At 45.9% G+C, this 26,509-nt stretch overlaps 1 protein-coding gene across 14 annotated transcripts in view; it reads left to right on the top strand.

Moving 5' to 3' along the window:
- The window catches only part of SLC23A2 (solute carrier family 23 member 2), a 142,756-nt gene that overhangs the window by 81,949 nt on the left and 34,298 nt on the right, over nucleotides 1-26,509 (top strand). For all 14 annotated transcript variants that reach the window (XM_070588863.1, XM_070588861.1, XM_070588862.1 and 11 more), the window contains 5 exons: nucleotides 6,363-6,479; nucleotides 8,689-8,846; nucleotides 24,016-24,104; nucleotides 25,109-25,179; nucleotides 26,152-26,333. In XM_070588863.1, the coding sequence (XP_070444964.1) occupies nucleotides 6,363-6,479; nucleotides 8,689-8,846; nucleotides 24,016-24,104; nucleotides 25,109-25,179; nucleotides 26,152-26,333 (617 nt within the window). The remainder of the gene's footprint in view (nucleotides 1-6,362; nucleotides 6,480-8,688; nucleotides 8,847-24,015; nucleotides 24,105-25,108; nucleotides 25,180-26,151; nucleotides 26,334-26,509) is intronic.

The raw sequence follows: 26,509 nt of genomic DNA on the forward strand, positions 1-26,509 counted from the left end.
ATGCACTAAGACCATATTCTTAGTGTAGCTAATGGTGTTTTAATATCTGTTAGGGCTAGCTTCTCCATACTGTTCTTTTTTAGAGTTTTTCTAACTTTATTTATGCACTGTGGAATTAACTTGTCTAATCACTTTCCTTTCCCCCTAACAACCCCAAAAATACCTATTGGTATTTTTATTAGGATTGCACAGATTAAGTCATTTAGAGAAAATTGGCATCATATAGATAATACGTGAATTAGAGAAAATTGGCATGTATCTAAGATGCTTAGTCTTTGTATCCGAGATTGTGATGTCTTTCTGTTTGTTCTGTTCTTCTTTTGCATCTTTTAGGAGGAGTTTTAAAATTTTCTTCATTTGTATCTTTCACATTTCTCAAGTTTGTTTGTAGGTAGTTTATCTTTCCCATGTCTATTGGTAATTGAACGTTTTTGTTCATTATATCTACAAAACTTCTAACTGTTGACTTTTATATGTTAATTTTATATTCCCTTACTTTCCTGAATACCTAATTTGTTTCCATTTTATAACTTGGGCTTTCCAAGTATACACTCACGTCGTTTGCAAATAATAATAAGTTTACCTTGCTTTATCTAATTTTTTTAATTTTAATTTTGTTATCTAGATGAATTGACTAGTACCTCTGGTAAAAGCAGCGGGGGTGAGAATGGACATCCTTAATTTTGGTGGTTGTAGTGTCTATTAATTATGACAGTGGTTTTGGGCTTAAATAGGTACATTTTACTATGTGAAGGAAGTGTTGTTATTCCTAATTTATTGAATTTTTCAAAATCAAGTATGGCTTTTGAATTTTGACAGATGCTGTCTAAGTGTTTAGAGATGATCCTGTGGTTTTCCCTCCTAGTATCTCTCAATATGGTGAATTATATCAGGCAGTCAATGTTGAACCATTAATGCATTTTTGAAATAAATCCTATATGGCCACAATATATTATTTTTTGTGTGTGTTGCTGGATTTTTAAAAATATTTATTTGGGATTTGAGCATTAATATTCCTGAATGGGGTTGGTCTCAGGTTTTTTGGAGGGAGTGGTGTCATCTTTGGAAGTGTTTTTTTTTTTTTTTTTTGCTTTTTCTCCGCAAATCCCCCCAGTACGTAGTTGTATATTGCAGTTGTGGGTCCTTCTAGTTGTGGCCTGTGGGATGCCACCTTAGCGTGGCCTGATGAGCGGTGCTAGGTCCACGCCCAGGGTCCAAACCGCCGAAACCCTGGGCCACCGAAGCAGAGCGTGTGAACTTAACCACTTGGCCATGGGGCTGGCCCCAAGGGAGGTTTTGATATCAGTATTATATTTGCTTCATAAAAGATTTTTGGGAGTGTTTATTTCCTTAACATGGGAATTTGTGTCTGTGTATAAAATATATAAATATTATACATAATATGTTAAAAGTATGTGTGTGTGTTTGTTAGAATTCCCTTTAAAATCACCTGAGTCTAATGCTTTTTGACGTACCTTTGAGAACTTCTGTTTCTACTTTGGAAATCAATCAATTTGGGGCTTATTTTATTCTGGAGTCAGTTTTGGTAAAGTATTTTTTCTAAAAAATTGGCTCATTCTAATTTTCAAGTTTATTTACATGGAACTGAGCAAAATAGATTTTTTATGCCTCTTTGTGTGATTATTTCCGCTTTATTGTTCTAGTTTTGTATGTTTATCCTTTCTCCTCCCGCATTGCCCCATTTTTATTTCCCTGTATTAGCTAGTTTTTTTTTAATTTAAAAGAACTGAATTTTTGACTTAGTGCAGCTGCTTTTCTGTTTTCTAGTGTGTCTGTTTCTCTTTTCTTTATTCCTTCCTTTAGTTTTCCTTTTATTTTCGAACTTTTTTGACACATAGCTTGTGGCATGCATTGAAGTGTTTCTTAGGGTTGGCTTTTTGTGGCTCTTCTACATAATTGAAATGAGTTAAATGTTTGTCACCTATCTTTTATTAGTTGTGGTGTCTTTGCTTATATTTTTGCCCATTTAATCTGCCATAAATTGAGAGATTAATTTCCCATTACTGGTATCCTTTAGGTTTCTCCTATTATTTCTTGGATTTTTTACTTTATAAATATTGTCTTTCTTATTTTTATTGTTTTTTTTTTTTGTTTTTATTTACTGATTAAAGCTTTTTAAATGGCATTTCTTTCCTCCTAGGTTCAAAATATTTTTGTTTTTGTGAAGATGCATGTTTGTTTGGGGTTTTTTTGAACTTGTTTTCTTCACACTGCATTGACCCTATTTCCTCTGGCTCTCTGGCTCTTATTTTTGGAGGCTTCCTTCATTGCCCCGGGAATGTGAGGCAATAAAAAATACGATCGTAGGGTCTCTGTGTGTGAGTGCTTTGTCCGCTGGTGGGCCTTGCCACTGAATACCCAGGTAGAGAACTGTCTTGTCACTGTGGGGTCTGTCGGTGTCAGCGTCTTGTCTCTGGGGCTGATCACTTCCTCAAGAAAGGAATCCTCTAGTCTCCTCCCGTGGGTGGCAGCCTGACTTCTGTAATCCGGCTTCTGGCTTTCTAGAAGCAGATGTGGATCCCACTGTTCATGTGTGTTTAACCCACATAGTGTTCCTGAGTCTGAAGTCTTTCTGGTTTATATTCTTCAAACAATACATTTGAAGGATGTGGATAGCAGTAGGCAACAGAGTGTCTGATTGGTTTGTGGAGTTAAAACCCATCCTCTTCCCATCCCCACTCTATCTTTTGCCTCCGAGCATGGACTCTTTCTGGGCTTCGGTTGATCAATAAGCTTACTTCTTCACACTCTCCCTCTTCAAGCACCCATGTTGTAGAATCCTTCCCTTTCCCAAATGGGTCACGATTCATGCAAACGGTTTACGTATTTCAGAAATGCATTAATCTCATTTCTCTTTCTCCTGTACTCTTTGTCCTTGTAGATTTGTGTCATTTATTTTTTCTGTGTGTTTTTAGGAGTTAGAGGAAATAACACATGTAGTCAATCTACTATGTTTAACTGGAACTCAAAAGCTGGTTGTTTGAAAAGACCAATGAAATTGATCTTTGGTGGACCTGATTAAGCAGGTCCAGCAGATATTAGCAGTGTGAAAGGAGATAGAAGAAGTGTACAAGAGAGTATTAACTGCAACTTTATGATAATTGGTTTGAATCTCCCTAACAGAGATTGGCAGGTTACATCCTGCGAGACGAATCTGGCCCAACCCCTGTTTTCATTAGGCAGCCATACTCATTTATTTACATACTGTCTCAGGCTCTTCTGTGCTACAGTGGCAGAGGTGGGTAGTTGTGACAGAACCATATGTTCCACACAGCCTAAAATATTTACTGTATAACTCTTTATAGAAAGTGCTTGCTGACTCCTGCTCTAGAGGAAATTATTTCCTAGAGAAAAAGAGACTGCACTTGGCCCCAAAAGTGCTAGACTAGATAAATAACAATAGAAGAGATCGGAAAGGTTAACAATCTTAAGAAGGCTCCAGCCAGAGAGCTGAGTTCTGAGTTCACTAATCTTTGAAGGACCAGTAATTTCTCTGTTCTTTAGATTATTTCAGACCATACAATAAGATGGAAAAGTCTCTTCAAAATGACATTATCAAACTATTACTGTCATCTTTTAAAGAAACCTTGCTGTTGGAGGTTTTTGCTTTTGCAGTTTTTTGAAGTGGTTCGTATTGCTCATGCAGTGATCGCTGAGTGTGGTGCCACAGTTTGCAGTGACCAGACACGTTCCTTGTGTCTCAGGGAGGGGCAGTGCGGCATTCGTCTCACAGGGTTAATTGATCCCCTTGACCACGCGGTTCCCTGCTCTCTGTCGTCTTGAAACCTTGCGTGGACATTTACATTAGTTCCATTTCTGAGTTGTAGAACCGCCTTCATTACCAAGAAAGATTTGTGTGTGTGTATATGCATAGACATCTTAGTCTTAGCCTGCTAGACCTGAAAGAGGACAGCTGCAAAGTCTTTTCATTTCTGTTTATCTGTTTTATAGTTAAAACTAATTATTTCGGATCATTAGAATAATATTGCTTATAATCTTATTCTAACCAGTTGTACTAATCTATTAATTGTAGTTTTACTTTACTCTTTTTTCAGCTATTTCTTTGCTACTGTGTGAGCAGTAACCTTCCCCCCCGTGAGATCATAGATAACGTGATGGTGTGGAATTGGCCTTTGTACAGAGAGTCCAGTATCCATAGTTACCTCATGTCAGCAGAATGGTCAGCTGAGTTCAGGGCATTCCCAAGATGTGAGCCGGGAGTTCCCAAGTCAAGTTCAGTGATTTGCTAGAAGGACTCACAGAATTCAGAAAAGCTGTTGTACTCATAGTTGCAGCTTATTTCAGAGAAAGGATACAAATTAAAATCAGTGGAAAAAGGAGCATGGGGCAGGGTCCAGGAGACACCAGCACAAGCTTCCAGTTGTCCTCTCCCAGTGGAGTCGTGTGGGCAGCACTTAATTTTCCCAAAAATGATGTGTGACAGCCCTCAAGGAATGTTGCCAACCAGGGAAGCTCACTGGAGCCCTGGTGTCCAGGGTTTTATTGGGAATCAGTCATGTGGGTATGCTGACCATCTGTGTGGCTTTAGCCTCCAGCCCCTCCAGAGTCAGACTGATACCATGCAACCCAAGACCCCCACCTTAGAGTGCATCATTAGCATGAACTATTGGGGCAGCCCAAGGCTTCAGGTAAACAAATACATTCTTAAGAGGTAGGATATTCCAGGAGCTCAGAGCTTATCTACCAGGTGCCAGATAAGGGCCAAACCTTTCTTTGAAATGTGCAGGGTTTGGACACCCCAGACTCGCTGAGTTAATCCTTTACTACACATCACCACGTATCGAATTCCTCACACACGTGTGCTTTCTTTACCACCCCTACCAACAAATTTTTAAAAGACACACATAATCCATTTTAACCCATTCAACATGGCAAATCTGCCGATATCATTGTTTAAATGGAAGAAAAAGTTCTCTCTGAAAGGTCATGTTCAGTTCACATTTGGATTAGATCGGATGTCGACTTACAACAGACATGTACCTTCAAGTGAGCCTTAGGTGAGCCTGAATTACATCACTTCCTTTGTTCAAGGGTATTTGGCCCCCAAATCTCTGTTGCCCTGTGCATGGAAAATTGAGTGACAAACACATGGAGTCAGTATCTTTCCATGTACCAAATCCACTGGACAAGAGGACATGAATTGGGCTGGATATTGTCAAGGCTCAGAATGTCGTCATCTTTATCTTTTTTGAGGAACATCTTTTTTTTTTTCTCCTGAGGAAGATTGTCCCTGAGCTAACATCTGTGCCCATCTCCCTCTGCTTTATGTGTGGGACGCCTCCCACAGCATGGCTTCACAAGTGGTTTGTAGGTCTGTGCCTGGGATCCGAACTGGTGAATGCCGGGCCCCTGAAGCAGAACACACAAACTGCTGCGCCACTGAACCGGCCAGAGGAACGTCTTTTGATTTTATTTCCTGTTAGGCACTTTGTTAGGTTATAAAAGACAAAAAAAGAGATGTACATCTCAGATTTCAAGAAATTGTTCTTAGGGTTTATAGAAGCCAGAGCAGTTTTGAGGGTATGTGGGGGAAGTTGGAGTTACCTTGAGTTTTCTGTTTCCCTCAGATACTGGAGGAGTTCTGAAGCGATGCTGAAGCTGAAGTTACTGGAAATGTTTAGACTATAACCTAAAGTGTCTGGTCTGTGAAGATTTTGGCATAAAAAGCTTGAACGTTTAACGTTTAAAAAAAATCTTCAGTAATAGGGGGAAAAAGCAGGAAAAAAATAGTCCCCTAAACTATAAATACATTTTTAGTCTATTTTGTGAAGAAAATTTGAGTCATTGTATCTGCACGCTTTTGACTCTTTCTCTCTTGGTCACCGTTGTGTCTGAGCAGTGGTGTTTTGATGGAAGGGTGTGGGCCTTTGTTTTCAGGTACAAGGACCTTTTCTTCTTGCAGGGAGGGGACGGGTAGGGGGGCAGATTAATGCTGTTTGAGAGCAGTTAGCATTTTGTATCATTTCTTTATTCGGGGCACCCCCCCAAGGACTGCTCATGCCAAGGTATCACTTGGTGGTTTCAACCTGGGTGCTTTCCTCTCCACACAGGAGGTCCCCAGGCTCAGGGAGAAGCTCTGAGCAAGCTGGGTGCTCTTGGGATGAGTCGATGGCAAGGGACACTGAACCCCAAACCCTGAGGACGACTGCCGCTGAGCGAGTGTGCTTGAGTGTTGGGGCAAAGTAGCCAAGGCTTAATTTTACAGGAGAGTAGCAGCCACTTGATCAAGTTATTTTTCAGTAACAGTGGCCTGTTCCGAGCTGAGCGAACTTCAGTCCTTGCTTTTATTAAACAATTCCTCGTCTCCCCCTCGCGCACAGAGCTCTCTCGCGGAGACCTTGGATAGCACTGGCAGTCTAGACCCCCAGAGATCGGACATGATTTACACCATAGAAGACGTTCCTCCCTGGTACCTGTGCATATTTCTGGGGTTGCAGGTAAGGTGATTCCTTTAGGATGTACCCACCAGCACATGTTTGAATTGCCTGTCTGGATTTTTTAAGATTTCAATTTTGATTTTTATTAATCGAAGACTTTATTATGAATTACTCTTTTAAGAATGATGAATGGGAATTGTTAACATCAATTTCATAATCGTGAAAGGAAGAAAAGAACAGGAGGAGTAAGTTAACCAGGGAATGAAAGAAGGAAAATGTTCGGGGAGTAAACCAGAGAAGTGACATGGCAGGAAGGAGAAAAGGTTGTAGAGATATAGACAGAGGGGAGGATGGAGGGAGGAGGAAAGGAGGAGTAGAGAAAAGAATTAGTGTTCACCTCCCATTCCTAGGTCAGCAATCCACGATCATGGTCAGCCCTGCCATGAAGTACAGGTGACACCGAAGTGCCACACTGGTCAGGACACACATGGGAGGTTTCAGTCTCATTTTTAAAGGAAGGCAAACTTTGCTGTGGTAGTTGTCTGCTGCAGCTTCTAGTGGAGGGGAGGGAAGGGTGGACAGGCTGGGCCACTGGCTGGGGGTTGCTGCCCTGGCCTGTGTTTGCCCTGGTTGTTTTAGCTTGGACCTTCTTCTGAGGTCTCACATTCCATTCTTCCATTTTTCTATTCTCAAGTTTGAATGATCAGTTCAACCTGAGGTATTTCAGATACTGAGGAGATTAGTCTCATTGCCCAGACAGGTTTATTCACTTGAAGATGGGGCTGTACCTGCCAACAGCTGATACTTTGGTCCAGTTTCCAGTGCCCTCACCCTTTCTTAGGTGTCAAAGCACTTGGCTAACCTGGACTGAAAGGAGTCTCATAAAGGAGGAGTGGCAGCCAAAGGAGCTGAGTGGTCTTGGTGAATAATTTACCTTGACCTGAGCATCCCAAACTAGCATCAGGAAACTTGCTTTTTGAAATGTTTGTATTATAGGTGTTTCTAGAAGTCTTCTTTGGTCAAATCGGATTGGGAAATTCTGCAAGCATCATGCCCTTCTTTTTTTCTGAGGAAGATTAGCCCTGAGCTTACTGCTGCCATCCTCCTCTTTTCACTGAGGAAGACTGGCCCTGAGCTAACATCCATGCCCATCTTCCTCTACTTTATATGTGGGACGCCTACCACAGCATGGCATGCCGAGCGGTGCCATGTCTGCATCCGGGATCCGAACCGGTGAACCCCGGGCCACTGAAGTGGAATGTGCGCACTTAACCGCTGCGCCACCGGGCCGGCCCCGCATCATGCCCTTCTTGATGATACACAGTGCCCTTGAGCTTGTGAGCAGCTCTGAGAAGTCCTGGATGGAAGTGTTGTGTTCCCCATGTGAAACACCTATTAGGGTTAATTGGGCTTCATGGACTGCAAGCCACACATTTTGGTAAACATGAGCAGAAATGGGGAACTGTTGAGAAGAAAAGTAGGAAGTTTGCAGAGCAGAGGTAGAAACTGAACCAGCAGCCTCTGGGAGGAAGGGAAGTGGGCACTAGTGCTGGGAACATCCTGCCAAGGCTGCCAGGAGTGGGGGAGGGGCCCAAGGGAAGAGTGGGGCGGACTCTTTCTAGAGGATTCCTGCAGCTTCTATATGCCCTGAACTGTTCCCTGAGTGTCAAACAGTGCCAGGCCGAAGAACAAGGTGGGAAACACCCTGAAAGAATTTTAAAAACCTGAAAGAATTAAAAAAAGAAAAGTTGACTATCTTAAGAATATAGATATAAAATTCTACATAAAATATTAGCAAATCAAAGTCCAGAAGAAAAATATAGCATGACTAACCTAGGATTTGTTTCAAGAATGGTTCAGTACAACACAATTTAAGTGAACAGATTAGAGGAGAAAGACCTCTGACTTTGGCAATCAGTGCTGAAAAAGCGTGTAAAAAAAGGAAAGATTCCCAGTAAGAATTATGTAGTAAAACATCACCAGTGCTTATATTAAGTACTTTCTTTGTGCTGCTCTGGAGTCATGCGAGTAATAAGACAAATGAGTAATAAGACATGAAAATGAAATGAAAGAAATGAATGAAAAGGAGAAAGGCTGAGACAGAAATATGATTTGGCATATGATATGAGCATGTACCTAAAAAACCGTAGGGATTCTTCACGTGGGCTATTTTTTAAAAACAACGGGGGAGGGCAAAGTAAGGATAAAACAAGAAAAATAAATGAGGAAGGGTTTACTCTTTCTCCCTCCGTCTCCCTGTTGCCCACAGCACTACCTGACATGCTTCAGTGGCACAATTGCGGTGCCCTTCCTGCTCGCCGACGCCATGTGCGTGGGCTACGACCAGTGGGCCACCAGCCAGCTCATCGGGACCATTTTCTTCTGTGTGGGAATCACGACATTGCTGCAGACAACGTTTGGATGCAGGTGAGATTGGGGTACTAAACTGGGATGCTGAAGCCCCATAAGGCATTGAACAATGTCTAGGTTCACCTAGGACTGCTTGGAAGGACTGGCTAAAGTTGGGGGGAGTGTCCTAGTGGCCGTTGCCCCCCCGCCCCACCATATTTCTTGGTGGTGGTACCACTTCCCACCCAGTTGTGCCAGCTGGAAACTCAGAATGATAGCTCCTTCCGTCCCACCAGCTGGTAGGGCAGGTTCTTTCTCCAGTACCCCCTACCCACCCTCATTCCTTTAGTTCAGGCCTGGACTGTTCTACTAGGTTGCCACTTGGTTTCCCTGCCTCCAGGGCTACTCTCCTCGCCTGGCTCTGTGGCTCTGTGCACTGCCCCCGTGCCGTCCTTCTAACATTCGCATCTTGCTTGGTGCTGCCAGGCTGCAGCCCCACTTTCTTTAAAAACCAGGATGTACTCACCCTTTAGGCTTCTCCCTTGCTCTCTGTCCCATCACCCTTCCAGCTTCCTCTGAGCCCTGCCCTCCCCTTCCCCGCACTCACGCTGGATGAGCTCCTCCCCAAGTCTGCCCTGCTGTTTCTCCTTCCTGTGCGTGTGCTCCCCAGCAGCTGGTAAACCCTGTGCATCCTTCCAGTCCAGCTTGTCCTCTCCCCTTTGTGAAGCATCCCTGACTCCCCAAAGCCTCCGTGTTCTCGCCTCTGAATTTCCACACGTGCGTCTTGTGTACATTCTCTAATGTGGCTCTTATTCCAGTTCCTCCTGTTTTATTTGCGTCTTTCCCCCTGGATCCTGCTCCCCTCCTGATGCCAGGGGTCCAGCTGGTTCACCTTCGCATCCCCAGCCCCCATCTTCAGTGGGTGTGGAGCTGGCATAGGAGAGAAGAGAACCATCCTTTCCTGCTCCTCCTGCAGGCTTGCTTTGTCCTCTCCCAACCTCTTTTGCCCTCTTGACAGTGCAGCCTCTTCCTTTACCCTGGGGCTCTGCTCAAGGGGAGGAGCCTGGGGGGCCAGGACTGTGCTCAGTGGGAGGGCGGCAGGGTAAGCTTGCAGGTTCTGTCTCCTGCTCCATTAGAGACAATCTGCTAGGGAAGTGGGTGCAGAGGCAAAGGGCAGAGAAGGCAGCTTGGGAATCATGGGCTATTCCAGTGAGTCAAGGTCTTCAGGGACATCGAGACAGTTGCCCCCATTTGGGGGGACGGGAGAATATGGGAGAACAGTGAGCAGGTTAGGGATTCTGGTTGGCAGCACAGGCAGCATCCTGGGAAGTGAGGTGACAGCTCCTTGCAGGTCTGCTGATGGAAGGCTGTGGGGCTAGCCAGCTCTCGGAGTTCTCAAAACCCCAGCCCCTGCAGGATGGCCTGCAGCCACCAGGCTGAGCAGATCCCTTACCTTGGAATGGGATTGCGGGGGGTCTCCTTAGGGGACCCCTGAGGGGAGGGGCAGGGTGTCATTGACCTGCTAGGGGAAGGAGATGTGTTCTGGGCGTTCCAGGAGGGCTTGATTCATTTTCTTAGAGCCAGGTAGTTGGATTTGGCTGGCATCATCTTTCATTCTTTTGAAATGGCATTCAAGGTTCTGTATTTCAGGGCCAGGATAGATTAAAAAGTTTTGTTGGCTGACTTGGGGGCCTTACCTTGTACATAGGGTACTGGTTTTTCCTAAACAGCTGACTCGTCACAGGGCTGGTAGCACAAACCATCTGTAACTGGGCAGTGCCTGTAGTCGGGAATTGTTGGCTGACTTGAAGGGGGGAATGAAAGCTGTCTTCTTGTGGTGCAGTGTGTACCGCGTGCAGCGCTGCCCTGCTCTCATGCCGAGGAGGCTGGCACTGTCCCACAGATCGACCTGGGAGGGCTGGGCACAGTTGCCTGATGGTGACACAGTAGGGAGGGCTTGGGGAACTTTCGGTGAGTGCTTTTGGTTATAGGAGACCCTCCTGCCTATCGTTGGGGCACAGGAGACCTAAACAGAGTGGCTTGGTCACTGCAGTTTGCCTCTCCCTCCCGCTCCGAAGGAGCAGTTGAGCTGAGAAGGAACAGGAAAGGGAGTTGACACACCTGCTGGGATGGCTCAGGCCCCAAGATACAGCCCTGCAGCATGCATGCGCGTGCATACATTCGTGCATGCACGTACACGTGCGTGTGTCTGCGCTCTGCCCAGGAGGCTCGCTGAGAGCAGCTTTCCTTGCTGTTTTGTGGCAGATGTCAGGGAAACCCCACCTATGTCTTTGGGTGGTGTGAGAAGCAGTGGGTCCCACCTTCAGCGTGGTGTGGCCAGCTGCTTAGCTGTCAGTTGGGAGGCGGGTGTCATGTCTGCTAACCCTGTTATTAGTGAATATGTGCTGCTGGGGTTTGGTGCGGTTTTGTCTTAGGACATGGGTTTTTCTCTGGCTGTTGGGATGTGGGATGGTGTCCATACTCTTAACCTGGGAAAAGAGGAAGAGAAAAACACTGACTCAGTCCCACAGATACTTAGTGAACCCTCTCTGTGTAAGGTGCTGGGTGACTGGGCCTGGCCATGGCGGTGATGAAGCAAATCCGTGCCCCACAGCATAAAGGGTGGCATCGGGGATTTGCAGTAATGTCCTGCTGGGGACTTAAAGGGACAGTCACAGAGGAGGTGGTAACATGTGAGATGGGTCTTGAAGACTCAGTTGGTTCTGTAGCTCTCGGCCAGGAGCATTGAAGGAGCATTTTCCATCCTGGGAAGTGTGGGGGCAAAGGCAGGAAATCATGGCCTAGTGAGTGACTTCCCTGACCAGAGCCTAGAGGTCAGGCTGTGGGCCAGACTCCAGGGCTTAGGTATTACTGAGGTCCGTGTGAGTGATGAGTTTGGCTCTAGCCCACATTCTGGAGGGCCCTTCCTGCTTTTGATCCTTAGATGGAAAGAGGAGAAGCCTGGGGTGTGCCATGTTTGCCTTGATTAAAGAATCTTTATGACTGAGTGAATTGAAGCAGCTGCCTTTGGGCTCAGGCGGAGTGAGGGAGCGCCCCACCCACCGTGACATCCGCCCTGCCCACGCTCCTGGCCCCTGGCGCCAGCGCACACGCTTACCTCTTGCTCTGCTCCTCTTTTGCTAACAGTACTTCTTCCTTCCTGAGATCCTTGCTTCCAGCTCCTGTCCAGTAGCTAACAGTGAGAAGGCCCTCAGTGGCGTGGTTTCCAGCTCCTCCAAAGCCTCAAGCTGTTCTTGACCCCTTCTTTTCACTGTTTGTCCAGTGTATATTGGAGGGCCAGCTGTGCGAAGGTGAACCCAGATGGTGAGGTGGGTGGGGCATTTCCCTCCTTGCCTGGCTGCTCACCACCTCTGGGGCTTGTTGCTGCACCTGTGGATTCCTGTGTCCCATCTCCCCCATACCCTGCATTGCTCTGTCCTTCACCCCTTTCTGTTAGAGTTCTGACTCCTCTTTCCCCATCTGTCCTCTCCTTCCGCTGTGCCTGAAGAGGCAGGGCTCCCCTGTCCAGCTGAATCACCTCTCATGCCCTTGGCCACAGGTTTCCTGTGGGTTTTGTGAGAGAAGAGCAGAAATCCCAAGAGTGGCAAATATCCCACTACACCACGCCCGCCCCCTCCTCCTTGGTATTTGTAACAGGGCAAGGTGGGCATTCAGGCCGCAGTTGAGTGAGGACGCACCCTTGGTACTCACACACCCAGCACTTACTCAGGATGGGGTTGGGGGTCTAGTCCAGCGGGCTCACAAAAGTCGGTGCTGTTCAGAGCTGGCCGCATTGCCGGTGCTAGTTAAAATCAAGTTGTGGGATATTTTGCTGATAACCTGTAATCCCATGGGCAGTCGGAACCTACAGTTCCCAGGGTAAAGCGTTAGCTGTCAGCATGTGGCAGACGATGGTTTCTCCTGCCTTCACTCACGGGGGAGCGGACCGAGCAAGCCTGAGGAGTTAGAGGGACCTGCACAGCATCACGACCTTGGACAGATGACCTCTCCAGCTCTCAGTTTCCTTTTGTGACAATGAGAGGAGGCTCTTCCTAGGCTGTCCTGTGGACATTTTGCCATGATTGTGTTTCTGTAGATTATTATAAGCTTCCTAAAATACATTTGGCAAGTTGTCGAGTATGAGTAAGAGAAGAGCCTTTTAGTTCTGCTAGATGCTAAATGGACCCTCATCCTAGGCTGTGAATGATCCTCTGATGAGACTTGTGCATGGACTTCCTGCTCACAGCAGGGTCAAACAGATGAAGCAGTTGGGGCAGAGGGTGTGGAAGGCTGGGACGATGCAGGAGGCAGGGGCCGATGCAGCCGAGAGTGGGGTTCGTTCCCAGTGTCCCAGCCTTGAGGAGTGCGGTGGGCCTGCACGTGGTGTTTTTGCAGTTTGGCACTCCTTTCCTTAGGCTTAGAGCAGCAGCGGGAGAAGGTTTTCATGTTCAGTTTTCCTGATTTCTAGGACAGATTTTCAGACTTTTCCAACTGAGTGGTTTACTGTGTTGTGTCTGAGTTCTCTACGTTTCTTTAGGTATTTGCTTACCACCTGCTGAGTACTCAGTGCTCCATCACACTGGATGCAGTGGGTACAGGGGCCTAAAGACCAGCCCTGCCTTTGAGGAGGGGCCCTTTATTCTGAGGAAGCTAAGACGACTGCTGGTCTAGAGCAGAGGCAGGAAGAGAGCGTGAGCATCCCGACCTGTGGGCTGTGGCCAGGTCGTCCCTCCTCTTTTCACATGGGCACCCTGGTGAAGGGGGCACGCTGTTCCTGGAAACCTGTTTCTTCCATGAAAATAACCAAAATTAATAGGGAACAGGGAAGGCAAAACAGACCGTATGCCTTTGCAAACCTGAGCACAAGCTTAGAAGGCCAGCGTTAAGATGTCACCTGGTAAACACTCTTGGGGGTGTGTTTTTCATGGGCTGGGCTAGCTGAGGCCACACAAACCATGTCTGATGCAGCGTGTGCTGCATTACCCTCCTTCCTTCTCTGCACGTCTCCCCTGGCATGAAAGTGGTTTCCTTCCTCCAGGGACCATGATAGTTTTGAAATGGAAGTCACGGCTCTCAGCTCCAGTTGTGTGATGTCTGTGGCTTTAGGGCTTCCCAGAGCCTCTGCCTGCTGGGGGTGGGTGGTTTCTGCAATGGCTGCTTCTTCCACCTTCCTCCTCCCCACCCTGCCGTTCCTTCTTCCTCCTCCCCTTTGACCTTGATCCCCTGCACTTTGCTTTCAACGGGGTCTTCATTGCCAAGTTCCCATGAGTGAGGTTTCAACTGTTCTCCTCATTCTGGCTGATTTGTGATGTTAATCCCAGCTACCCCTTGGGCTTGTTCCAGGAATTAGTACAAAAATTTTAAAATCCTGAGAGATCAGGGCAGAGTTGTTCAGACTCCCCCCGACCCTGATGTTGGCCGCCTGACCAGTCACACCTCCCTGGCTGCAGGGAGAACTTCTTAGCTGATGCCTTATCTTGGCTATTGCTGCCTTTTCCAACAGAGACCAAGTCTTGCCAGCAGCTCTGAGCTTCCCAGAGTCCCTGCCCCTGCCCCTGCCTCTGCCTCTAGGTGTCAGTGCAGAGCTGGGGGTGAAAGAGGGCCCTCTGGAACCCTGCGCCTTACCTGCCACGCTGGCCTTCCCCAGCCTTCCCTGAGGTGTGTCAGGCACTGTGTTTGTGGGGCCACCTCCAGCCCTTTGCTCCAGACGGCTCTTGGAAGCGTCACTGTGAGCTCCCCATCAAAAGACAAGACTGTAGATGGGGTGCGCCCCCCCACCCCACCCCCAGAGGAATCACTCCTGGCCATCACAGCTGGCTGTACCCAGACAGAACCTGTCTTTTCTGAGAAAAAGTAGAATTTTGGCTAAGAGAGTCACTAGCTAGTGCAGCAACCTGATTGGTCTGCCCTGAGGAGAGAGCGCCCTGGCTTCCATCCCTGGGTTCTGGGGGCCTGCACGTGGTGTGTGCTCACTGAGTATGGGGCGCTGAGGTTCCAGGATACTTCCAGGTCTCAAGTCCTGGTCTTTGAACTCTTAACTATTGATAAAACTTAGAAGAATGGCGGGATGCAGTGATTAGATTGGGGTGGGGGACACTGGGAATTCCCCCACACACGCATTCTGTTTCTGCATGTGTATTTGTTTGGAGTGTTGTGCAGTTTTTTGAACCAGTTGAAAGTGAAGTTGCAGACAGCATGCCAGCTCCCTGCTAAATACTCGCCTAGGTTTGAGGGTCTCCTGTGTAACCATTTAGCTCTCTGAGAAAGTTAACAGTCATTCTGTCATATCCTCTAATGTGCAATCTGTATGTAATCCCCCAATTTGTCTCTAAAACATCTTTTGTAGCTGTTCTCTCCACCTCCCAGAACTGGATCCAGTTAAGTGCATGTGGTTAATTTGTTTGTTGTGTCTCTTTGGTCTCTGTTAGACAATCCTCGCCTTTTCCCTCCAGATCATTGCCTTTTTAAAGAGTCCAGGCCAGTTGTCCTGTCGAGCGTCCCGTGGTCCGAATTTGTCTGATTGTGTCCTTGTGGTTGTATTTGATTTGTTCCACAATGCCCTTAATTGTTGTAAACTGGGAGATGGGGCCAGAGGCATGGTTGATTCAGGGTGAACGTTTTTGCCAAAATTACTGTGTAGGTGACAGCAAGCCCTTCATATTCTGTCATGTTAAGAAGGCACATAAAAGCAGGTTGTAGGGTTTTTTTCCCCAAAATAAAAAAATTATTGTCAATTTAACTCAAAAAATTTTAGATAGTACATTAAAGAGATGGGGGCCAGTGAGAACCTGGAGGTAGTGACCTCGGAGGAGGGAGCTTTGCCTCAATCCTCTACAGCTGCATCGAGGGGCTGTGGCCTCAGAAGTGGCATCAGTGCCATTCCACCATTTACCAGCCGTGTGACTTTGGGCAAGCTGCCTGGTCTCTCACAGCCCCCTACCCTTGTCTGTAAACTGGTAATAATGATGAAATTGTTAGTGAGCAACGCTTGACACCTGTCTGCACTTGCCTGTTGGCTCTCATTATTTTAGTGATCCTTCTGGAAGGAAAGGCGGTGGCTAGGTGCGAATGAGGCAGAGGGGAGTGCAGTGGGCAAGGGCTGGACGCCTGCAGGAGCGGCATGTCCTTGGTGAGTGTAGCAGGTGGTTGGGTGTGCTCCTCGGCCACACTGCCGTGAGGTTTGCTCCTTCAACTCTGGATTTTCTGGGTGGTCTCCCTCCTTCAGTAATCATGCTCTTTCTCTGTTTGCTAATATTTCTCGTGCTCCAGGGGACGAGGAGACTGACTGAACCCTCTTAGTATGTGTGTGTAGGGTTAGTGCATTTAGTTCTCCACGATCTTTTTTCTTTGACCGTCACCTTGCACTTGCCCTGCACACTCCCACATGCTCTGAATGGCTCATCCTCTCCCCTTTTCTCCTTCCTTTTTGGGCAGGTGACTGCCCTGGCACAGCTGGATGGGGATAGAGCAGCACCCAGGAGTAGGGGCTAGAGCTTCTCCCCGGCTACCAGGACAGAAGTTCTTCTCTCTCCTTTTTTAAAAAGTTTTATGTTTTTTGTAACTATTTGCCATAACTCTACTATTTTAAGGAAGATGCTGTTATTCTCCACCCATTTCCTCTCCCAGAAAGACATTTTATAAACATAATTTAAAAAAAAAAAAATTTTTGTTTTCTGCTTTATCTCCCCAAAACTCCCCTGTACACAGTTGCATATCTTAGTTGCATGCCCTTCTAGTTGTGGGATGTGGGACGCCGCCTCAACATGGCCTGATGAGCGGTGCCATGTCCGCGCCCAGGATCTGAACCCTGGGCCGCCACAGCGGAGTGCGCGAACTTAACCACTCGGCCGCGGAGCCGGCCCCTAAACATAATTTTTTTTAAGTCTTATCTATCGAGGGGTAATTGATACACGGTAAAATTTACTCTTTCGCATGTGCAGTGGGATGAGTTTTTCCCACGTCTGTAGTCCCATAACCACCACAACCAACAGATAGAAGAGTGCCGCACCTCAGAGAGTTCCCTTCTGCCTCTTTGTGGCTGGCTAGATCTTGAAGTAATAAAAGTGTCTTAGACTCATAAACCCTTGATCTGCAGTAGTTGATAGTATTGTGCTTGAAAAGGAGGTTATCAAAATTGTATCCGCCCGGCCCTCCTCTGTTCCTGGGCTCTGTGGGGAGGAAGCTCCTGCTGTGAGCTGTGGGTGGGGGAGGAGCTGCTGTCTGCTTCCCACCAAGGTTCTCCAGAAGTCCCTCTCATTGGAAGTGTTGACCAAAATAGTTCATGTAATCTTGGTATTTATCGGTAGGACCAGAATAACATGAACTTGAAGATGAAGGTTACACTTGCTGTTACTTTGAATTTGAGTTTTCTTTGAATTAACTTAAAATGGATTAGAGAGCCAAATGTAAGAATGATGAAAATATATAAGTATTAGAATAAACAAGGGTGAATTCCTTTATAACCTAGAAGTAGGGAAAGATTTAAACTAGGACTCACTCACTCTCCAGAAACAATAAAAGGATGTGATGATTTGATGACATTAAATATAAAAAACTTTTTAAACTTTGCATTGTGAAAATATATCATAAACAAAAATGACAAACTGGAGAAAATATTTATAACATTACAAAGTGTAATATTTCTAATATAAAAAAGCTCTGAAAAATCAAAATTAAAAAATACCAAAAAACATATGGAAAAAGGGGCAAAAGACATTTCACAAAAAAGTTATATAATGGTCCTTCACCTTATGAAAGGATCATCAAATTGACTTTGTAATAAGAGACATGCAAACTCAAGCTACCCTGAGATACCGTTTCTGACCTTTGTCAAATTGACAAAAAATAAAAATTTTGACAAGTCACTCTGATGGCAAGTCTGTGGAAGAGCAGATATTCTTACACATTGCTGTCAGGGGCAAAAAATAGTTCAAGCCTTTGAAGAGGAGTTTTGCAGTACAGTCATGTGCTGCATAACGACGTTTCAGCCAACGATGGACTGCATATATCATGGTGGTCCCGTGAAATTAGTACCGTAGAGCCTAAATGTGTGGCAGGCAGTACCATCTAGATTTGTGTAAGTTCACTCTGTGATGTTCACACAATGATGAAATCACCTAATGATGCATTTCTCAGAATATATCTGCATTGTTAAGTGATGCATGACTGTATCTAGAGTACATGTGCATTTACCATTTGATCCAGCAGCTCCAATTCTAGAAATTTACTCTCCTACAAATGCAAAATAATATGCAAAAAATTATTTATTGCTATACAGTTCGTAATGACAAAATATTTAACATGACTTAAATGCCCATCTATAGGAGACTGGCTGTTTCTGTACATCATACAATGAAATCCTATGCAGCCCTGAGGAAGAATGAGAAATTGCTCTACGAACTGGTATAGAGTGAGTTCTAGGATATATTGAAAAAGCAATTTACAAAAAAGTACATATATGTGTGTGTGCATACATATATGAAGAAATAAAGATTAGTTCATTAACTATAGTGGGTAAGTGGGAATGGGGTGGAGGGGATAGGGATGGGAGCAAGACTTTCCTGGTGTCTCTCTTCATATAGGTTGATTTGTAAACTGTATAAATGTTCAACATATTCAAAACATAAAATCTCTAAGGATGAAGAAAAGCAAACGTAAGATTGAATACACACAGAAACAAGTGAACGTAACCTTATGTCAAACTGCTAACCATGCAGAGAAAATAATTCAGTACTTAGAACATAGTACTTTGCACACCCTGAATGGGATATATTCTAACGACAAAAAAAAAAAAACATACAGAGAAATCTTAGACTTAGTAGTCTTAGTCTTGTTAGTAGTGACATTGGTGTAATTCTGGAACTGTGTTGTACGATGTTATAGGATAGAACAAATGAATAAGTATGTTGCTGATGTTGGAAATCAGGATGCTCAATGTAGGAGAAGGAGAGATACGAATATGGGCAGAAAGAAGGTAATTCAGGGTATTGGATTGAACTGGAGGTGTCATTATGACCCCATGATTCAAAAAAGAATTGTATCTCTGTTCACTAACTAAATGCCACCCCAGTAACAACGAGGCCACCTAGTGTTCAGATCTTGGTTTCTAAATACCGTTCTCCGTTAGAATGAACCAGGGCTCCGTTAGAATGACGAAAATATCTAAAACTAATAGCAACAAATGTTGGAGAGGTTGCGGAGAAAAAGGAACCCTTATGCACTGCTGGGGGGAATGCAAACTGGTGCAGCCACTATGGAAAACAGTATGGAGATTCCTCAAAAAATTAAAAATAGGACTACCATACGATCCAGCCATCCCACTACGGGGTATTTATCCAAAGAACTTGAAGTCAGCAATTCCAAAAGTCCTATGCACCCCAATGTTTATTGCAGCACTGTTTACAATAGCCAAGACGTGGAAGCAACCTAAGTGTCCAGCAACAGACGAATGGATAAAGAAGATGTGGTACATATATACAATGGAATACTACTCAGCTGCAAAACAGAACAAAATCATTACATTTGCAGTAACATGGATGGACCTTGAGAGAATTATGTTAAGTGAAATAAGCCAGCGAGAGAAGGACAATCTGTGTATGACTCCACTCATATGAGGAATTTAAAATTATGGACTAAGAACAGTTTAGTGGATACCAGGGGAAAGGTGGGGTGGGGGGTGGGCACAAAGGGTGAAATGGTGCACCTACAACATGACTGACAAACATTAATGTACAGCTGAAATTTCACAAGATTGTAACCTATCAGTAACTCAATTAAAAAAAAAAAAAAAACAATGCTGCAATGAAAAAAAAAAAAAAAGAATGAACTAGGGCTCCTTGGAGAAGTGGTGGGCTCCAGGGCTGGGCCTGAGAACGGTACAAATTGAGCCTGGAGCATCTTGTGCCAGAAAGCAGGAAACTGCTTGAAGAATGAGGAGGAGAGGGGGGTGTTATGTCAAAAAGAATGGGAACCTATTTGAACAGGCTGCTTTGGGCAGATTTGAGACAATTTAATTATTAAAAAGAATAGTCATGGTAATGAATTATAAAATTGAATAAAAATGGAATCCATGAGTTCACTGATGTTCAAAAAAGAAAAAGAGATAAGGTTGGACAGAAAGAAAAGCTCTTCTTTACAAAAGGATGCTAATTAATAAAAATGAATGAAATGATAAAGTTGAAAAATTATAATTTTTAAGCCCACTGTGTAAGAATGTTAATAAGCTAGTGGGAATATAGTATTCGCCCTGGAGCCAACCACAAGATGAGTGGGGTCACTGAAGCAGGTGGAGCCATGCCACACCTGCCTGTTGGCATGCCTTCTGAGAATACTTTTGGGGTTAAGGTCAGCTTTCCCAGTTCCCCCAAAGTGATGGTGTCAGAGCAAGGTCCTTCAACTTTCCTCTTGCCTGCGGGAAGAATGCAGGGCATTGGCTGTCTGGTGCCCTCTGACCTTCACCACATCAGGTCCCTGCGCTCCCACCCACAGTAAGGTGTCTGCAGCTTTCCGAGCATTCCTGGGTCTGTTGTGTGGCTCTCCTCTTGTACCTGCTCTTCTCTCTGCCTGGACTACTCATAACCCCTAGCATATGTGTGAAATGCTTCTCATCTGTTAGCGTAAGTGACTGCTCCTACACACTTCTCTGAGATCTCACACTGTCCTCATCAGTGCCCTTCAGGTGTAGCCATGATTAGTGTCTCTTTCACACAGCAGAAACCACTCAAGGGCCCAGGAGCAGTTTTTTCCATTGTTGTAGCTGCTTATAATTGTGCCCGTGTCTAGCAGATGCTCAAGAAATGGTTACCAAGTGACCCAAACGATAATCCGTTCACCTGGCAGAAGGACTGCCAGTCTTTGCTGTGCCTGGTGCCTCAGCCTCCCCTAGAAGTCACTGTTGAGGATGCAGATTCGAGGACCCCACTTACAATTCTGATGAACTAGGACTAGGTGGGATGTGGACATCTCCATTTTTAACCAGCATCCCTAGGGAACAGGGACAGCTTCCTGGGGACTAGGCGGGTGACTTGCAGAAATCATGGCCAGAAAGTCCTAAGTTGTAGGGGAGCACATTACACATTTAAGAGGGAGCTCATGAGATATTTCCTGCAAGAGATTGTATTTTCTCTGTGCCATGAATGATGAATAAAAATTAAATATTAAGTGAGTTGATGACGAAGAGAAGAGATAAGCAAAGGCTCAGAGGCAAGGACTGCGTGGGTGGAGGGGAGGTGTGTGAAGGGGGTGCTGAGGGAAGAGGCTGGGGAATGGGGTTGGGGTCACCTGGGTACCGAGGAGGAAATGGGGCTCCTCCAGCAGGGTTCTGAGCAAAGTGAAGGACTTGTGTGGGCTGGTCAGGTTCTTCTGCCGTCCTGGGGCTCGAGCCTGACGCAGGAATGTGTCGCCACAAAGGTGCCTGTCTGCTCAGCTTTTCTCTTACATTAGAAACATTCTTCTGCAAAAATTCACCACCTCCTCACATATGTAAGATATGCTTTCCCTGTAGACAAAGTTGGCAAACGTTTTCTGTAGGGAGACAAGCAGTAAATATGTTAGGCTCTGTTTGTGACTGCTCGACTCTACTGTCACAGCACGAAAGCAGCTGCAGGTGACGTGTAAGTAAGTGAGGGTGGCCATGTCCTGGTAAAACTGCTCAGAAACAGGTGGTCTGCCAGATTTGGCTTGTGGGCTGGTTTCCCAGCCCCTGGTGGAAAGAAAGGCACGGTTTAATTTGTTTCCTTACCAGTCGTCAGCACACGATAAAGAGCAGAGAGTCTTGTCTGCTTGGGGAGGCCGGGGCCTGAGGTTTGGGTGATGGTGTGAGTGAGGCGCCGAGGGAAGAGCCCTCCGATTGACCAGCGTCATGCTGGGCAAGTGCCTGAAGAAGCCACTTTATCAGATGAGGATATCAAGTGCTTTACCATCCTCACTCTTTTTCTTGGAAAATTGGCTTTGTTGATTGTGATTCAGGCAGGCTCTCGCCTAAGGAAGTCATGTGCTCTTGTTGCAACTTGCCCTAAGAATATTCCAGTTATGCTAGTGATTTATGCCGCTGGGTATGGAGACCACACTTGATGCTGGGTCCTTACTGCTGTACAGCCGCTGCTTGTCCCTCAGCCCGTACTGCTTGTGGCAGGCCCTGTGCACGGCTGAACGGTCAACACGTAAGCTGGCATGTGCAACCTTTTCCAGACCATCTTGGGCGGCTTTGTCTGGGGCAGCACTTGTGGGAATTTTCTATTAGCACCCACTTTCAAAGGAACCCGGGGTCCTGGTGGCATGAAAATGAGTGAGTGCTTTGCAGCAGTGCTCTCAGGGCTGGTGGTCAGGGTTAAGCCAGAAAATCCTTGCCCTGAAACATGCCCAGGCGATGGTCAGGTGAAGACTGAGGGCAAGAATAGTTTGTGTCACTGGGAGTGGCTCTCAGAGCCGGTCTTCACTTTCCCACATCCGATGAGTCGCCAGTGCAGTGTTGATTGCAGCCTTCCTTGGGACTGGATCTCTGAATGCAGCCCGTATCACGTTCCCTAGGATGCATTGCTGGAAGTTGGAAATGATAGTAAAACAGATAGATGCCATTTGGACCACTTGAGATGGCATCCATTCCTAATGAGGTGCTGGCCTCCCTTTACCCTTTCAGCACATTTCTGAAAAATTGTGCTGAAGAAATTTTTGTAAATGAAACAGTGTTTTTTCCCTTTGATACACGTTCCAACTCCAGGTGACCTTCACTTCCACTTGTGACGATACTATGCTCTGGGCCCCTCTGACAGGTAATTATAAATGGATGGTTGGTGGAGGGCATGCCCATGTGAGTGGCATCTGGTCTGTACTGTGTGGCCTGCCTCCGTGTCTTAAAGCCAGCATCCTGCCTACTCTCAGTTGATTTCGTCGCATGATTAAAATGGCCAGGAGAACAAAAGAATCTTGACCCTCATCTGGCTCGGAATGGTGTGTGCCAGCTCTGGACTTGTAAAGCAGCTGCTTGTCCTTCAACTAGACCCCCTCCCTGTCTCAGTCCAGTTCCTGTTTCATTCAGGGCAAGATGCACTGTCAGCTCAGAGGAGAGCAGGCTGAGTCCCCGACTGCTGGCCAGGACAGTGATACAAGGCTACTTGTGGGTATTGGAGAAGGATCTGGACGTCTGGGAGTTCCCAGTCCTGCAAACAGAGGGTGCCAGTTTTATATTTTACCCTGAAAGTAATGTTAAAAAAGGTTATTGAGGAGCTGGCCAAGTGACGTGGTGGTTGAGTTTGCACACTCCGCTTCAGCAGCTTGGGGTTCGCAGGTTCCGATCCTGGGCGTGGACCTACATACCACTCATCAAGCCATGCTGTGATGGTGTCCCACATACAAAATGGAAGAAGATTGGTACAGATGTTAGCTCAGGTACAATCTTCCTCGCCAAAAAACAAATAGTTATTGGGTTCTCATGGTAGCCCATGAAACCACCTTAATACAACTGTAGCTGCAATGCTGTACATTTCCAATAAAAGTCCAAATCTTTTGAATTTGAGTAGCTCCATTGTTCATAAAGTCATTATGAAGTACCTAAAATAAAATTGAATGATGGCATTTGAGGATGTCTGCATCTAGTTTGAGGATATAGACAGGAAATTTAACCAAGAGTCTGTAAGCTGTTTGGGTCCTTTAAAAACAAGAGTTAGAATACTTTTGAGTGTTTTTTATGAGTAAGCAGTATATTGCATCTCCTCTTAATTTGTAACGTAACAGCTTTCCTTTTCCTTAATAGGTCTAGATCACTAAGGTGACTTTAATGCTTATCTTCTGTGATTTAGGGCAGTTTTTGACTTATAAAATGGAACAACAGAGGGAGATAGATTTGTTCCCCATGGTAGCTGATAAGACTTTGAAAGGGAGGAGGAGGGTGGGAAGATCGAGGACATACAGTGGTGTTTAATAAGGAGCTCACCAGCTCAGCAGTACAGAGTCCCGCAAATGCCCGACATCCCCCACTTGCAAGGGGAAAGGTGGCGATGGCAGGGGCTGGGGTTGGGGTGCTCACCTTGGGGCTGTCTGTGGGGAGAGCCGCAGGAGGGGAGGACGGAGAGGCCAGCGGCCCCGGCTGCATGGCAGAGGCGATCTTTGCAGACGGGGCTCTTTCTTCCAGGTGTGTCTGCATTTGCTCATGTGCTGTTTGTCTGTGGAAAAGACTGTTAAGCTGTCAAATAGTGAACTACCTCGGTAGTTCCTGACGCCGTGATCATGGTTTTGGTCTCGTTTCTTTTAGGTTACCCCTGTTTCAGGCCAGTGCTTTTGCATTTCTGGCCCCTGCTCGAGCCATCCTGTCTTTAGATAAATGGAAATGTAACACCACAGGTAATTGCAGCTATTTCCACGTATGTCATTGGGGGCCTTTGATGCAGGTGATAAAAGGGAGGCCTGGACGTGCTGCCCTTAGCAGCGGTGAATCCTTTCTGGACTTAGGCACGGAACACGCAAACCAACAAACAGCTTAGAATGCTCCAATCCGTGGATCATGTTCCTGTCTCTCTCTCTGTCCACTCGTGCATCCCTAACCCCAGAGCAAGTAAGGACCAGAAAGGACCTCATTTCTCTATGCTAATGAAATTGATAAACATGGGAACAGATTAGAAAAGTATTTGTGCTATTTTTCTGCCTCTTTCTTTCAGTGGATTTTGCGAACCACCAGTAATCACTCTCTTTGCTGCGTCAGCATCCCTTCTCTGAACATCTCTGCTTTTTAAGGATCTGGCTGCTTTGATTTTCTGCAAATGACTTTCATCCCCCCTCCTCCCCGTAGTGATTGCAAAGATCCTTAAATAACCCGATAAGGTCAGGAAAAGATCAGATAGGGGATTTGAGAAAATCAGACCTGTTGTACTCTCAAAATACTGTTACATTTTTAGGTTCTAGGAGCAAAGTTTTCCAGCCTTCATTTCCTTCCTTGCTCCTAGGAGTTACTTTGTGACCACTGATTTGATTTAGGAACTGGAAAAGGCCCTCTGTTTTATCTAGGTTTTTAAAACATCAGTCAGGCAACCTTGCTATTGGGCTTTTCAATTAGCTGCTTGCAAAGGTTGGTCTTTGTGTGAGGCTGGCACTAGCAGTGTGCATCACTGCTTCAGTCAGCTTTTGACAAGCTGGGAGCTCTCAGTCGAGGAATAGCTCTGGTTAAGTTAGCGTGGGGGACTGCCCCGTTCAGTATGGTAAGCCGTACTGTCGCAACTTGAATTTCAGGGATGCGTGTTGATATACTTAAAACAGGCAGGAAATTCTTCTTAAAAAGAGTAAATTGACTATGTCCTGTGAAACATCAGTGTCACTCCAAGAAAAATTTTGTCTTTGTTTTTGTTTTCAAGATGTTTCAGTTGCCAATGGAACAGCAGAACTGTTACACACAGAGCACATCTGGTATCCCCGAATACGCGAGGTAAAGGAGGAGCGCTGCCTGCTCGTGGCTTCTTTGTGTTTCTTCTCAGCTTCACTGTTGGTCGTGCCTAAGAAATTGCAGTTGCTTATACTAAGCCCTCCTTTTCTTTTTCAACTACTGACATGTTTATTTCTGTTTTTAAACTGGATTTGGATGACATTACTATAAAATGAAGCATGCAGAAATGCTCTGTGCAGTCAGAGAGTATTGTTCTCGCCCTTGTTTCCCTCTTTCTTTCTCCCCCTTTCCTCCCATGCACCCACAGACCTGCCCACCTACACCCTCAAGCACCTTCCAGCGTAACCAGCTGAGGGATGTGGCGCCCTTGGACCGACCTTCAGAGGCTTGTCGACAGGCAGCAGAACTGTTCATTCCGGCCTCAGTGTTTGCCTCCATCTGTGGAAGGAGTTAAAGATCCTTGTCTACTATGATGCATTTGAACAGAACAGGGTTCGGGAGTCCTCCGACCTCAAGAAGAGCTGACAGTTTATCCAGAGCTTTCAAAACCTATAAGATCACTCACCGTTAGTTCCGAATTTGCACAGATACGGTTGTTGTGCACAATAGAAACATTCCTGTGGAATTTTTATCAATAGCACTATCTTTTAAATGTCCTGCAGGGGCTAACTTTTTAAAGTCAAGAGTCTTTGTACTGCGGTGTTCCTCTGAGGCTGGTTTTGAATGTCTTAAGTGAGAATTAGATCTGTCTCCTTTCTCAGTGGAAAAGGCAAGTTAGCTTTCTGTCCGGTGCCCTTGTTTGTAATCCTCTCACATCAGTCAGGTCGTCCTCAGGTCATGCCCCAGTCACACCTACTGGTTTCTTTTGGGGTTCCCCAGGAATTTTCCACCTCTATGATGCCTGTCGTATAATAACTTGATGCCTTGCAGAAGTGTCAGTTGTGGTTGCAGGTGACAGTGGGGTGCGTGATGTACAAGCGGCTCACTCTCATGTCTGTGCCTCTCTTGTTCCAGATCCAGGGAGCCATCATCATGTCCTCATTGATAGAAGTGGTCATCGGCCTCCTGGGCCTGCCTGGGGCTCTGCTGAAATACATCGGGCCCCTGACCATCACGCCCACGGTGGCCCTCATTGGCCTCTCTGGTTTCCAGGCGGCAGGAGAGAGAGCGGGAAAGCACTGGGGCATCGCCATGCTGTAAGTCTTCTCAGACCGCCCGGAAGTGGGCAGTGAAAATCTCCCCTCTGCCCACTACCGAGGGACAGCCTCTCTCAGCACTTACACAGACTTTAGGAGGCTTTTTAAGTAAGAATAGTCTGACAGTTTCAACTTCAGTGCTTCGTGCCAGGGAATTATTGAAGGGTCTTTTAGAC

The sequence above is a fragment of the Equus przewalskii genome, chromosome 21, assembly GCF_037783145.1.
Source record: "Equus przewalskii isolate Varuska chromosome 21, EquPr2, whole genome shotgun sequence".
Classification (NCBI taxonomy): Eukaryota; Metazoa; Chordata; class Mammalia; order Perissodactyla; family Equidae; genus Equus; species Equus przewalskii.